This window comes from Parasteatoda tepidariorum, chromosome 3 (genome assembly GCF_043381705.1).
Source record: "Parasteatoda tepidariorum isolate YZ-2023 chromosome 3, CAS_Ptep_4.0, whole genome shotgun sequence".
Taxonomy (NCBI): domain Eukaryota; kingdom Metazoa; phylum Arthropoda; class Arachnida; order Araneae; family Theridiidae; genus Parasteatoda; species Parasteatoda tepidariorum.
The window spans coordinates 26016439-26031889 of NC_092206.1; the positions used below are offsets into that span (position 1 = coordinate 26016439).

The 15451-nt window shown below is 30.2% G+C and overlaps 1 protein-coding gene across 1 annotated transcript in view; it reads left to right on the forward strand.

The window, feature by feature from the left end:
* Positions 1-15451, forward strand: part of LOC107448408 (zonadhesin) — a 61379-nt gene that overhangs the window by 33458 nt on the left and 12470 nt on the right. Inside the window, exons 12-18 of the mRNA XM_071179089.1 lie at positions 3066-3117; positions 4001-4177; positions 4420-4608; positions 5193-5363; positions 9455-9531; positions 10788-11001; positions 14604-14786. Of these exons, the coding sequence (XP_071035190.1) occupies positions 3066-3117; positions 4001-4177; positions 4420-4608; positions 5193-5363; positions 9455-9531; positions 10788-11001; positions 14604-14786 (1063 nt within the window). The remainder of the gene's footprint in view (positions 1-3065; positions 3118-4000; positions 4178-4419; positions 4609-5192; positions 5364-9454; positions 9532-10787; positions 11002-14603; positions 14787-15451) is intronic.

Here is a 15451-nt window from a genome sequence, read left to right on the forward strand (position 1 = left end):
TAGTTGTATTTTCTATCTTATGCTTCTTATACGATATTATAATCTTATACGGGACTTATACGAGACTTATACGAGATCTTATACGTGACTTCTTATGCGATATTATAAATTTCCTAACTTTTTTTCTTGAGTTTTGCTTATTTTGGTGCAATAAATAAATGGAAATTATTTTGAGACTTTTATTGTCCTGAAAATGTTATATGAAGTACTCAGTATACTTAGTTCTTTCAAAAAAATCTCTTTTCAAACAATTAATCGATTCAAAATGCTTGGTATAGAATGGGAATATACAAAAGAGCAATTAAGAGGACATTAAATGTTTTTAGAAAACTTATATTAATCTGAAGAATACTGAAAGGAATATAAAAGTTTCTTCTGAACTTTCAATGAAGGAAAATTTCAACCAGAAAGATCAGTGATGCGAAATAGAAATAATGCAAAATAAAAATCAGATTGGAAAGATTCCAATGTGCCTCTCTTTAAGATAGTTGGAATTTCCGTTTCTTGAAATCTCTTCAGTTTTTTTAAATGTAAGATGAATGATTCCGCAAGTTTTAATATAATTATCTAGGCCGTGATAGCCTGCTTGGTACTGTGCCCATGTCCAAGAGTTCGCGGGTTCGATCCTGGCCGGCCGAAGACTCCCCGTGTATATGGTGACTGATACACGTTAAATCTGTCGAGTCACAAAGTCCTCCATGTTACCATAACAAATCAAACCTCTGGGGGTACTGGTCAGAGAGTCTCCTTGCCTTCTGGGTTGGTTCAAAAATACAAGACTATGGAGATGAACATCAGTAGTTGAAAGTTCAAAATTGGGTCGGCTGCTTAATGACAGATATAAAATAAAATATAATTATCTGCAAAAATAAATAATTAAAAGAATTACTCATTTCTTACTGAAAATGTGGCTTTAAATTTCTTAGAGGTTCATTATGAGGATATTATAAGATTCATTTGTTTTCTGAACTTTTATTTTCGATACTTTCGTTTAAAAAACAAAAGTCTCTAAAATTTGCATTAGGTAATGTGATTTGTAGTATACGAACTATTCAAAGCAATTTTTTTTTTTTGGGTAAATAAATTTAATAATAATAATTGCGGGCAAACTTTATAGTGAGTAAAAACTTAAAGTAATTATTGTGTCCTCTTATCAAGCATAGAATAAACCAGTGACGTATTTTTTCCTTACCAGTGATCTTTTGGTAAATGTTGTACCATTTACCAAATGATCTTTTGGTAAATGGTACAGCATCGGCATTTTAGCCCCCACTTTGGGGGGCCTCCCTGTCCGAGCTGTAACGACCTCCAAACGCTCTGTTAAGCGTGGAGGTGGCAGTTTCGAATCTCGCCGTAACCCTGGATGTATTCTTTGTAATGTCCTTTTCTGTATTGTGCTATCTGTCCTTCTATTTGAGAAAAGTTTATAAGCCTTAATTGAGCACACAAGCCTGCATATGTATGTTGTACCAATAAAACCAATAAAAAACCCCACATTGGTACCTTCGGACGTGTTCTGAACACGCCTTTAGATATAAACTAACCCGACTAGGGCTAGGAAGGGATTTGAGCCCATTTCCTCCACACTTTAATTTTTGGCAAAAAAAGCAGTTGGTCACGGAAGCTGTAAAATATTTTATTTTCAAGTTTTAGAAGAAATAGAAGATCTACTATTTTAGGTTTGTGTAATCAAATTTCATTACAACTATTTCATGCATATCGAGATGTCCAAGCCAGAGGTTGAACTCTATTACTTCACTTTATCATTCGATCAAATGATGCAATAAATCAGTTGTTTATACTATTCTACTTTAAAGGAAAACGTTTTCCAATTGTTTGCTGCTGGTAAGTGATTGATCATTGATCTAGCTGAATTGATCGTTGATCAATTCAGGTAGGTTTATAAATATAGATAATATATGTAGATATTTAGATATTAAGATATTAAATATATAGATATCCAATTTCAAAATTAAAAAAAGGTAAGATATAACTAAAATGAGAAAAGTTAAAATTGAAAAAATAAATTTCAAGTATTCAGCCTCGAAAATGTTTTTCAAATATAAATGGTTGGGATTTCAATTTTAGTCAGATTCAATTCAGTCTATTGTTATTTCTTTTTATTTAAATGTAAGAGCAAACTGTAATAAGCAACAAAATTCTTAAAATTATATTCAACATACTTAATATATTTTTTCAAATTTATTTGAAAAATACCCAACAACAAATAACTGAAAGTGCCAGCATTCAAGAATATTTTAGTTCAAACTCATTGGTTTAATTTAAAGCATAAAATACTTCACATTTAAGCATTTTTGTGGGCAAAAAAATTGGAACTAAAATTCTAGTCAAGAAGAGTCAATAGATCTTTCACCACCGTTTAAAGAACTATAATAAAGCGATATGTCATATCATTGCGATTATAAAAATATAAATTTAAACATTAAAAACTGCTTAGTTTAAGAAACAAGATTATTAGAATTTTTTACAGTGTCCAAAATAAGTGGGACAGTTTATATCCTTTTCGAAAGGGTTAAATCTAATACGAAACTAAGAAATACAATAAAATAAATATACATTTTTCACATATGAATTTTTTCTTTCCTTTTTTTCCATTTTTATCTTGAAATACGTTGGAACTGATTTTTTATCACAAAAATGTAAAATATTAAACACATGTAATTTCCCAAAAAACATTGATTTGTTATGTTATGATAGATAACAGCAATTGATGGGAATTTGTACAGCTATTTTTCCGTTATAAAAGAGTTACCAATCTTTAACTTTTTACTCTGTTAAAAATATAATACAGTAACTATGCAGCTGTTTTTGATTTTGTGCTTTGTTGCTGGGGCTTCAGCCTTACCGGGTAAAAATTACTATATACTACTAGATATGAATTAGCATTTATATATTTATTATTTATATATTTATTATTTATATATTTATTATTTATATATTTATTATTTAAATNTATTTATTATTTATGTATTTATATATATTATTAATATTTAATAATTATGAGTATTTATTTATTTAATACTTTAATTGAGTAATGGTCAAAGTTGCAGCAGTTTTTGATTTTGTGCTTTGTTGCTGAGGCTTTAGCCTTACCGTGTAAAAATTGCTATATAATGCAAGTTATGAATTAACAATTATGTATTTATTATTTATATATTTATTAATATGCATAATTTTTATTATGTATTACTATTTATTATTTATTTATACTTTTTATTTATTAATATTTAGTATTTATAAGTATTTATTTATTTAATACTTTAATAAAGTAATGGTCAAGTATGGATTATCCCTAATTTTACTATTTCTTCTTTTAAAAATACGTATTTTAAGAAAACAGCATAAGTTCTTGATAGCAAGAATAATTTTCATACTTTTTTACAATACATTATTTTTTCTCGTTTTTAATACACCATTTTGCCTGTTAAGATGAAATCTTTCGAAATAGTTTCCTTCTTTTGCACAAATCAAATCGTCTTAAAGTATTACCCATATACACGTGCCTTTGTACAATGGCATAAACATTGGAAAGTACTAAAATAATTTTAGATTATTATATATAATATTTAACTATGTATAATTTAAAAATACTAGAGTAATAAATAATATTAGACTACAAAGAACCATGTATAATTTTAAACTGCACAAGAGACTTAGCTTTAAGAAAATGATTAAGTTTTATAATTAAATAACTTGGGGCACTATAATGACAAGCTACATTTTTAATTGTTCTGAAGAGAGTTTTTGGAAAATAATCGATCCTATTTCCATGTAATCAAGACATTTTTCTATGTATTGTGATGTTATTTGATGGAAATTCAGGGAACTCGCACAGTATCAACCTGGAAACAATGAAAAGGAACAGTTTGAGAAAATTTTAACCTTTAGAAAACTTGAAGCTTATTACTATGCTGCTTCAAGCTCATAATTTTACTGATTTATTTTTTAAATGTATCTTCTCACTCCGTTTATTTTGCAGATTGCCCTGCTAATTCGCATTACGATAAATGTGGAACAGCATGCCCTGTCACATGTGAGAATCATTTGAATCCTCCCAAATTTTGTGTCTTAATGTGCAAACCAGGATGTCACTGTGACGAAGGATACGTCAAAAGCAAGGATGGACAATGTGTACAACCAGATGAATGCAGCAATGGTATACCTTCGATATGAATTTATTTGAATTAAAAGTATTGTTAATTTTAATGTTGTTTGAATTCAAAGTACTGTTAATTTTGAAGTTAGTCTAATTCAAATTATTGTTAATTTAGAAATAAATTAATAGAATTCAAATGATTACTAATTTTGAAGTTATTTGAATTTAGTTTATGATTAAAGCTCCAAAAGAATGTAAAATATTTCCTCCTCCCATACAATTTTAATTTGTGCATGTTTTAGCTATTTGTGATGAAAATCAAGAATACCAAACTTGTGGAACAGCTTGTCCCCTTACTTGCGACAATTATGACAATCCACCCAAAATATGCAACGCCATGTGTCTCATTGGATGCCAATGCAAGAAAGGATATGTCCGGACCAAGGATGGACGATGTGTTCTCCCTGAAAACTGCCCAAATCGAGCTGCTGGTAAATAGAGTTGCTGTTATATAGGAATTTTTTTTTGTACAGGATATGCCATGATCTCCAACCATACAATGGGGTTTCAGAATCCCTTTTTAGAATTGAATTTTTAAAAACTGTGTAATGAGGAAAACAAACGAATATTGAATAGCAAAATACAGAATAGAAAAAATGACAAGCACCTGTGTTGAAATAGTTTTCAAGACAGTCGCTGCATACTGTTACATACTAAAGGTTAGGTTTAATATATGCTTATAGGTTAGGATTTTATAATATTTACAATGCTACTTTATATTAAATCTACCCCATCAGCAATTAATATTTATGCTACGGCTAGTATTATATTACAATGCTACTTCATATTAAATTTACCCTATCAGCAATTAATGCTTATGCTGCGACTAGCATTTATATCTTAGGTTTTCAAATTACTCATTATTACTGGAAAGCGTATAAACAGTTTTCAGTAAATCGTAATAAATCCATAAATTACGATTGATTTATATTTGAATATTTTTTAGTAAAAGTGTTGTATTGTAATTTAGGTATGTTCAAAAGATTTCCGATATTAAATTAAGTATTGTTTTCAGCTGTCTGTGGTGAAAACCAAGAGTACCAAACTTGTGGAACAGCTTGTCCTCTTACTTGTGATAATTACGAGAATCCACCCAAAATGTGCAATAAGATGTGCATCATTGGATGTCAATGCAAGAAGGGATACGTCCGAACCAACGACGGAAGATGTGTTCGTCCCGAAAGCTGTTAAAATAGATCCCGTAATTAGATTCATTCCTAATCTGTAATGTTTTATAAATATGTCTTATTGGAGTCAATAAATGCTTTTATTTATTCTTAAGAGGAATTTTTTTTGAGATAAATTTAAATAATACACATAAAAGAATCCATAAAAGAGTATTTAGCTGCAAAAACTGTTGTAACTAATAATTATTATTAACGAATCCTAAAAAGCCATTATTAGAAACTGGGTATTTTCTGGAATTTGATAACAAGAATTTTTATAAATATAAAATTATGGCGAATCTAACAACAAATAATACATGCATATCTACATTTTTTACTTCAGAATGACGATATGTCTGAAATAATGCAAACATTGCGCTGTAATGAATGGGCTTTAAAGACTTCCACAAAAGCTGACGACATTTTCAAGACTCTACAATAATTATTTATATCTAAAGAATCTAGTTAAATCATATTAAAAATAATTATCCTGATGTTTTACATTCTCTTTAAATAATTAAATTAAGTGATAAAACAATATGAATTTCTTTTGTCTTTTATCCTATGACGGTTCTGCAAGTAAAAGTTGTAGTTTCTCCCCAAACTAATTCGGTTTTTCATGCACTGAGAAAAATGAATAGTCAAAACTGTCAGAATATGTTAAAGTTTACCGTGTTTTTGGTTTAAGGAAGCACCATAAAGCTCAGTAATTTTTAGCGAAGTGCTTTGGTAATGAGTTTGGTAAAATTAACATTGCAATATGGACTCATAATATGTGATAAAATTTAGTAATTTTATCATGAAACCTTAGAGAATAGCATAAAGCACTTATTAGGTTACATTTACTTTAAATTTTGCATTTTTTTATTAACTGTGTAGTAATAAGAATTGTATTTTTGAAAACCAGGATTTCCAGCAAACCGTTACCACAGGAACGGAGAAATTACCAAATGAATAGTTTAAATTCGATTTATTTTTGACTTTATTAGCCTGAATTATGGTTTAAAAATTAGATTAATTTAAAGTTCTCACATCCAACCTAAACTTAAATAGTTGATAAAGCTGATTCTGTGACCTAATTTTTATAATTTAAAATGGTTGATAAAATTGATTCAGTAAAAATAACAGATCTGTAAGAAATATATCGCTCATGGGCTGTAATAGCGGGGCAACTCAAAAAATCAAGTTTTGAGATAAGTAGATTTAATGTTTTCATTATTAAGCAAAATGCATAAGAAGTGCTTTAGTTTGCCTAAATGAAGATTACCTTCAAGTTGAATTATGAGTTGTGCAAGTATTGCTGCTGAAAGAATGTGTATTTTCATATTTACATATGTTCTTAGTCCAAAACGCGTGTTTTTTGAGTTGTGCCCCTATTGCAGTCCATGAGCGACATGAAAAAATGTATGTACAGATAATACAGTGTCCTTTAAAAGAAGGTCATACTAAATCAATGAAATATTAAAAGGTTTCCTGTTAGATGCTGCGAAATTATAGGAATGAAATGTATGGCGAACAAAAAATCAATATACTATATCCTAAAAATGCATTAACTTTCAAACAAATTAGAATTTCAATTGAAGGAAAAACTTGTGTGAAGTTTATAATTGAAAACGGCTAATTTAGCATTACAAGTATTAAATCTATAGTTGCATTTCAGCGGACAGTAGATTAATCAATATTTCTTTACGGCAATTTTGAAAGTTTGACACTTTATAAATCTCGAACTAAGAATCAAATGTAAATTTTTCTTATTCCATTGTACTCCCTCAAAATTTCTAAATTTTTCTACTCTCCACTGCAGTTTCAAGTGTCTAAATCTAATAATTTTTTTTGCTGCAGAAAACAAAATGTAATGATTAGTTGAACAGGTCAAACAGTGGTATTGTTGGCAACCCTTAAGATTTCTCAATATTGAGAGAAATTTAAAGCTTAATGGAATCCGGTGTTTCACGTTTGAATCCCATTGATGCCTGTTTAGTTTTGTGGAATACTGCTGGTCTAACTCCTCCTACCACATAGAGTTTGTGGTTGTCTACTGCTATGGACATTTCAAAGAAGGGAGATTACTTTGTTTGGTCCGAGTCAATAGTTGTCCTAAATGTTTTAGCTCGCACTCCTTCTGGAAAGAGTTTAACCTCGTAATCATATTTAGAGATTGTGCTCCAGATAGCTGGCGAGGAGAGTTCTTCTGTTAGACAGGTTGTAGTTTGTTCCTTAACAAAAAGGAAGACTTAGAAGAAAGTGTATGCAAAGAAAGAAAGATGTATGCATACCTCATGCGTATTAAGTGTAAAGAAACTTTATGTGTAAATAAAGAGGTTAATTGTTATTGAGTATGTTGGCAACGCCTCTTTCATCATGACCTTCTGGTTTTGTTTTGCAGTTGTTCAGAATTTCTGTTCTGACTTTTTATGATGTTTTATGAAAATCAGAATCAGTTTAAAAATTCAGAACTTACAAGAGGAAAAACGCAAACGGTTTCGATGAGAGCCAATACTGATATAATATTAAAAAAAATGCACGTATAAATTATGTTGAATCTATAACCAAATATTAGATATATTTATATATTTCTTATTCCAGAATGAAGATATGTCTGAAATAGTGTAAAGATTGTGCTGTTACGCGAGATGTGATTTAAAGACTTCCTCAAAAGGTGATGCCACCGTCATGACTAATACTGTAATTATCCATATCCAAAGAATCTAATTAAATCATATTAAAACCTGTTTCATGTTTTCTTCTTTTAATTATTAAATTTAATGCTAAAAAACTATGAATGCTATAGTTGGTGGAAGCAATTATTCGTCTTTAACCTCATAACGGTCCTGCAAGTAAAAATCACACTTTCTCCTCAAATTAAATCAGTTTTTCATGCACTGAGAGGCACAGTATGGTCAAAACTATCAAAATAGGGTAAATTTATTGTGTTGCGGGCACGGAAAAGTTCTGTTATTATTACCGATTTAATGATTTCGGTATTATTAACTGTAAAATATAAGTCTTATAATGTGCGATTGCATTTAGGGAATGTGGTTAAATTTAATAATTTTATCACGATACCTTGGAGCAGCGGTTCCTAAATGATGTTCCCCGAAACCCCAGAACTTTGTGAAAGACTTAAAAGGGTTTCGAGAGTTAAGCCATTTGTTTGAACCAGGAACCTTTAAATGCAGCTAGATCCAATTAATAATCAATTATTTATTTTATATTTCGCATGCTCTTTTGAACTTATTTCAAGTGCAATGTAGATGAAAGAAATACATAGTCTTTCTAATAAATATAATTTTTCGAATGACAATATAAGTAATAGGTAGTTGTACTCATGAATTTGTAATAGATGATCAAGAATTTAAAAAAATTTTTTGTATAGTTAGAGATAATATTATATCATATGATGCTATAATTGGCATGGATATTTTAGCACAGGCAGAAATAAAAATTAATACCGCTGGTATCACTTTAACAAAGATAGAAAATAGTGGAACGAAACCCGTTGAACAATTCTCTATTTCAAATATTTCCATTAAAAATGATTTCGAATTAGAAATTGGATCTCGCATTAGTCAAACACAAAAAGAAACTCTTCAAAATATGGTTTCAAATTATAAACCAACCAAAACTAAAACTTGCAAAATTCAAATGTCTATAAATTTAAAAAATGAAGCTCCAATAACTCGTAGACCACGTCGACTACCTTTTACAGAACGTAAAATTGTTGATGTCCAAGTGACAAAATGGTTGGCTGACGGTATAGTTGAACCATGTTCTTCCAAATATTCCAGTCAGGTTATAATGGTAAAAAAGAAAGAAGGAACCCCAAGAGTTTGTATTGAATATAAAGCGTTAAATAAAAATGTAGTTAAACCACTATTTACCACTTATTGACGATATATTAGAAAATCTTCAAGGAGCAACTACGTTTAACAAAATTGATTTGCGTAATGCATTTTTCATTTGGAAATAGAACCGAACAGTCGTAAATATACGTCTTTCGTCACTCATAATGGTCAATTTCAATTTTTACGAGGATCATTTGGCCTTTGCAAATCACCCGCAGCTTTTCAGCGTTATATTAACACTATTTTTAAGGATTTGATAATTAAAGGTCCTATTATTATTTTTATGGATGATATGACTATACCATCGAAAGATGAAGAGGAAGGTCTTGAAAGGCTTGCATCGGTATTTTCACTCGCTTCTGCTTACGTGTTAGAGTTAAAATTTTCAAAATTTACATGTTTAACTGGAAAAATAGAATTTCTCGGACATGTAATTGAAAATGGTAAAATGCACCTGTCATCTCAAAAAATTAAGGCTGTACTTAATTTTCCTGAACCCAAAAATAGAAAGGATTTACGATCATTTCTTGGTATTTTCACTCGCTTCTGCTTACGTGTTAGAGATAAATTTTTCAAAATTTACATTTTTAACTAGAAAAATAGAATTTCTCGGACATGTAATTGAAAATGGTAAAATGTACCTGTCACCACAAAAAATTAAGGCTGTACTTAATTTTCCTGAACCCAAAAATAGAAAGGATTTACGATCATTTCTTGGTCTAGCTAGCCATTTTTGAAAATTCTTATTAAATTTCTCCATTATTGCGCACCCTTTAACTGAATTTTTGAAGAAAAATCGCGAATTTAAATTTACCGAGAATGAAATACAAGCATTTAGAAATTTAAAACATAATTTGTCTTCTCCACCCGTTCTTAGCATTTACAATCAAAACGCGGATACTAAAATACATTGCAACGCAAGTATTCATGGTTATGGACGTATTTCAATCGGTAGAAGATAATGCGTTTCACCCGGTATACTTTATGAGTAAGAAAACGTCTGATGCCGAAGCGAAATACAGTAGTTATGAGCTCGAAGTCTTAGCTATTGTTCAGGCTTTAAAAAAAATTTGGAGTTGACTTGCTAGGAAAACATTTTCAAATTGTGAGCGATTGTAATGTGTTTGCGATGACATTAAATAAAAATGATTTGTGTACTCGCATAGCGCGCTGGGCATTATTGCTACAGGATTTCGATTATATCATTGAACACCGTTCCGGTTCTAAAATGTATCACGTTGACGCGCTAAGTAGATATCCCATTATGATAGTACAGGATAGTTTCATTACGAAAATTAGAAAAGTTCCGGAAGAAGATAGTGAAATCCAAACGGTTAAAGAACTTTTGAAAACAAAACCCTATGATGACTTTTGTTCTTAAATCTGGCATACTATACAAATTTGTTGATGGTGAATAACTTCTTGTCGTTCCTGAAAGCATCCAGAATGATATTATACGAAATGCTCATGATCGCGGACATTATACCTCTAAGCGTACTGAAGAATCATTGAAACATCAATTCCATATCCCTAAAGTGAAATAAAAAAATAGACCGTATTATTAAAAACTGTGTTCCTTGCATTTTAATAAATCGAAAGTGTGGAAAAAAAGAAGGATTATTACATCCGATTGAAAAAGAATCCATTCCTCTGCACACTTATCACATTGATCATTTAGGACCATTGCCTACCACAAACAAGAATTATAAATACATATTTGCAGTTATAGACGCTATGACAAAGTTTTGCTGGTTATACCCAACTAAATCTACAGATGCTATTGAAGTTATTTATAAATTGGAGTCACTTCTCTGTAAGTACTGGTTTACCGAGCGCAAATGGACAAATAGAAAATCTACAATAATTTCTGTAATCTCCAAATTATCAGCAGAACTTTTGTACACAATTTGGACCAGGATTGAAACTAAAACCGAAATACATAGGACTTATACGATAACAAAAATTAAACCTTATGATACTTTTGATGTCGAAAAATGTGCTTTTTTTGATGGACCTTCAAAGACCAGTACATGCGCAGAATACATCAAACATTGGTTTGATGATAATACTTAAAATTACATTTTCTTCAGAACTCTTTAGAATGAGGGGGAGTTTAATCTTAGACTATGTCAACCTTCATCTATCAAAAGGTACCTCATGATAGAATCAAGTTAACATCTCTTATATACTATTGATTTGGTAATTAATATTTGTAGTGGTAGTTACGCCACAGTCTAAGATTAAACTCCCCTCATTAATCTTAATCTTAGAGTATGTCAACCTTCATCTATCAAAAGGTACCTCATGATAGAATCAAGTTAACATCTCTTATATACTATTGATTTGGTAATTAATATTTGTAGCGGTAGTTACGCCACAAGAACACTTTTAGTTTTTCCCAGAGATTTATTATTTTTATTTTGAAAATTATTTCTTTAATATTTTGATTATTATTATGTTTTTTGAAATTTTTTTCAGATGATGTATAAGTATTTTAGAATGTAAAATGATATTTAGCTATTATGTAAGAATTTTTTGAATTTTTTTTCATATGCCCACCTGAGGGCAGGTGCTTCTTGTCGGATGGCCAATGAGGGAATCCAACCTCCACTACAGCAGCGCCACCCCACTTTTGTAACACTTCAGCGAAAACGCTCAAACGCAGCCGTTGTTTCATATCTATTGTTATGTTTTTTATTAAATTTATTAATAACAAAAGCGTAGTTATTTCAGCTATACCTGACGTCAACCTCCACAGATATATAATGTTTAAATCTGATAAAAAGGGTAAAAAACTCATATAGATTTTCTATTTAATTTCTTGGTAAAGTTTAAATTCTAAGATTATGGAAGGGAACTTTAAAATTTCTCCAAACAGCCTAATGTTCATCAACTTCGATAAAATTTTAAAAAAACCTCATATTTGTCTAGAATATTTTTATTTAGTTTATTAAATTGGTTTAAAATTCCTAAAACTATGGATGTGAACTTAAACGTTTCTCTAATTGACCTATTGTTCATAAACTGTGATATGACAGAAAAAAATCTCTACATATACCTGAATTGTTTTTTTAAAAATTTTATTTCTTAGTTGGATTTCAAATCTTAAAACAATGAAAGGCAACTTGAACATTTCGTATAAATGATTAATATCCATCTACTGCGATAAAACAATAAAGTAATTATATTATTTTCAACTTTAACTTTTTTTGCAAATGGATTAATGTACCTTGATTTGCAAACAATTAGAAAAACTTGTCAAAACAGAATTAAAAAGAATTTGCATGCAATTAAAAACAATTAAACTCAAATTTCTATTTTTTTTTAAAATCTTGTGAATCAGGTGTTCAGAACCTTTATATTATGCCGTGAAATTGTACATTTCTGTCAAAAGCCCTGATGTTCATCAACTGTGATGATACTTAAAGATGTTTCCAATTATATTTTTTCAACTCCTTCCCTTTTTCTCCTACAATAGAACAGGTTTGTGTTCTTATAGTTCTATCTTCCCCCAATCTTTAGATTTCCACAAAGTCTTAGTCTTTTTTAACTTAAATATTAATTTATATACTTTTATAATTTTATTTGTGACAAGCATTCTAAATTAAATTTTAAAAGTGGTCAGTGAGAAAACAATGCATAAAGCAAATTTAATTAAGTTTTCTAATAAATATCTTTTATTTTATTTTATACAGGTCATTTGTTTTCTGTCTGTGTTCAATACTTAGTTAGGTTAGTGCGCCTGTTATATAGGTGAGTGTTATACTTAGTTAGGTTAGAACAGTGGAGTTTATAGCCATCTGTTTACACCCTCAGAGATAAAATTCTCCTTTTTGACGATTCAGCAATTCTTGAATTCCATTTCGATAACTTTGGGAATCATTTAGTCACGAAATTACGAGACCAAATGGAAAATGTCATATACATGACGAAAATGTTACCTCAACTTGGAACTTCATTGTAATGCATTAACAGAGACTATGAGCGAAAATGAAGACTAAACGATCAGAACTAGAATAACGAAACGAGCCGACCGTCCGTATGGTGGACATGGAGTTCCAGTCCCGTTTCGGGCATGGATGTAATTCATCTGTCCTTGCGTTGTTTGATCTACCCATATGGTGACCACGAAAAAGTGATCCACAATACTGCCTGTTAGATACCTTGAGACACAATATTATTTATTTTTCGAAATAAATAGAATGGCGAAATATTTCTTTANTATCCATCTACTGCGATAAAACAATAAAGTAATTATATTATTTTCAACTTTAACTTTTTTTGCAAATAGATAAATGCACCTTGATTTGCACACAATTAAAAAAACTTGTCTAAACAGAATTAAAAAGAATTTGCATGCAATTAAAAACAATTAAACTCAAATTTCTTTTTTTTTTTAAATCTTGTGAATCAGGTGTTCAGAACCTTTATATTATGCCGTGAAATTGTACATTTCTGTCAAAAACTCTGATGTTCATCAACTGTGATGATACTTAAAGATGTTTCCAATTATATTTTTTCAACTCCTTCCCTTTCTCTCCTACAATAGAACAGGTTTGTGTTCTTATTCTTCTATCTTCCCCCAATCTTTAGATTTCCACAAAATCTTAGTATTTTTTAACTTAAATATTAATATATATACTTTTATAATTTTATTTGTGACAAGCTTTCTAAATTGAAAATTAAAAGTGGTCAATGAGGAAATAATGCATAAAGCAAATTTAATTAAGTTTTCTAATAAATATCATTTATTTTATTTTATATATGTCATTTGTTTTCTGTCTGTGTTCAATACTCAGTTAGGTTAGGCCAATGGAATGAATAGCCATTTGTTTACACCCTCAGAGATAAAATTCTCCTTTTTGACGATTCAGCAATTCTTGAATTCCATTTCGATAACTTTCGGAATCATTTAGTCACGAAATTACGAGACCAAATGCAAAATGTCATATACATGACGAAAATGTTACCTCAACTCGGAACTTCATTGTAATGTATTAACAGAGACTATGAGCGAAAATGAAGACTAAACGATCGGAACTAGAATAACGAAACGAGCCGAGCGGCTGTATGGTGGTCAAGGAGTTCCAGACCCGTTTCGGGCATGGATGTAATTCATCTGTCCCTGCGTTGTTGATCTACCCATATGGTGCCCATGAAAAAGTGATCCACAATAACGCCTGTTAGATACCTTGAGACACAATGTTAATTATTTTTCGAAATAAATTGAATGACGAAATATTTCTTTACTTTTGACGAAATTCGTTTCGCGAAGAATTCGTCCTTTTGACCATATTTTTGCTTTGATCGTGTACCACAAGGGAAAAGGTTTCGCCAAAAACGAAAAAATTTTTATGATGCTAGAGTATCCATTTTTTACTGTGAAATTGCATGCACAATGTTTTTTTTTTTCAGATTGTCCTGTCAACTCTCATTATTATAGCTGTGGAACAAAATGCCCCATCACATGCGAAAATTACTTGAATCCTCCCAAAGCTTGTGTTTTTATGTGCAATCCAGGATGTCACTGTGACGTAGGATACGTCAAAACCAAGTATGGACAATGTGTAAGACCAAATGAATGCAGCATTCGCAATGGTATGTGTTCAGTTCCTCTTTTATTGAAGTCATTTACTCACGAGTCTTGTGGTAATTTTTTTGTTTATCGTATTGTTGTTGCAAGCTTATAGAAAAATTCAGCTCTATGCAATTATTACTTCTATTAGTGAAAAAATCTTCAGTGCTATTTTTAAACCTTTCAGTACTATTTTTAAACCTATATATGATTTAGGCTTATTACAATCTGCGTTTAAATTTATCAAGAAATGAGATCAAAGTATTTAATTAGAATTAATTTTTATTGAGATTTATGCAATATTCCTCTAATAAGTTTTAATAATTCTGGTCTTATTGCAGCCGCAGTGAAATCAGACTTATCAAGCAGTTAAAATTATATTTTCCAATTAGTTCGGGTATGGATATAATTCATCTGTCCTTGCGTTGTTGATCTACCCATATGATGCCCATGAAAAAGTGATCCAAAATACCGCCTGTTAGATACCATGAGACACAATGTTAATTATTTTTTGAAATAAATTGAATGACGAAATATTTCTTAACTTTGGACGAAATTCGTTTCTCGAGGAATTCTTTATCTTGACCAAATTTTTGCTTTGAGAGTGTACCACAAGGGAAAAGGTTTCGTCAAAAACGAAAAAAGTCTCATGATGTTAGAGTATCCATTTTTTTACTGTAAAATTGCA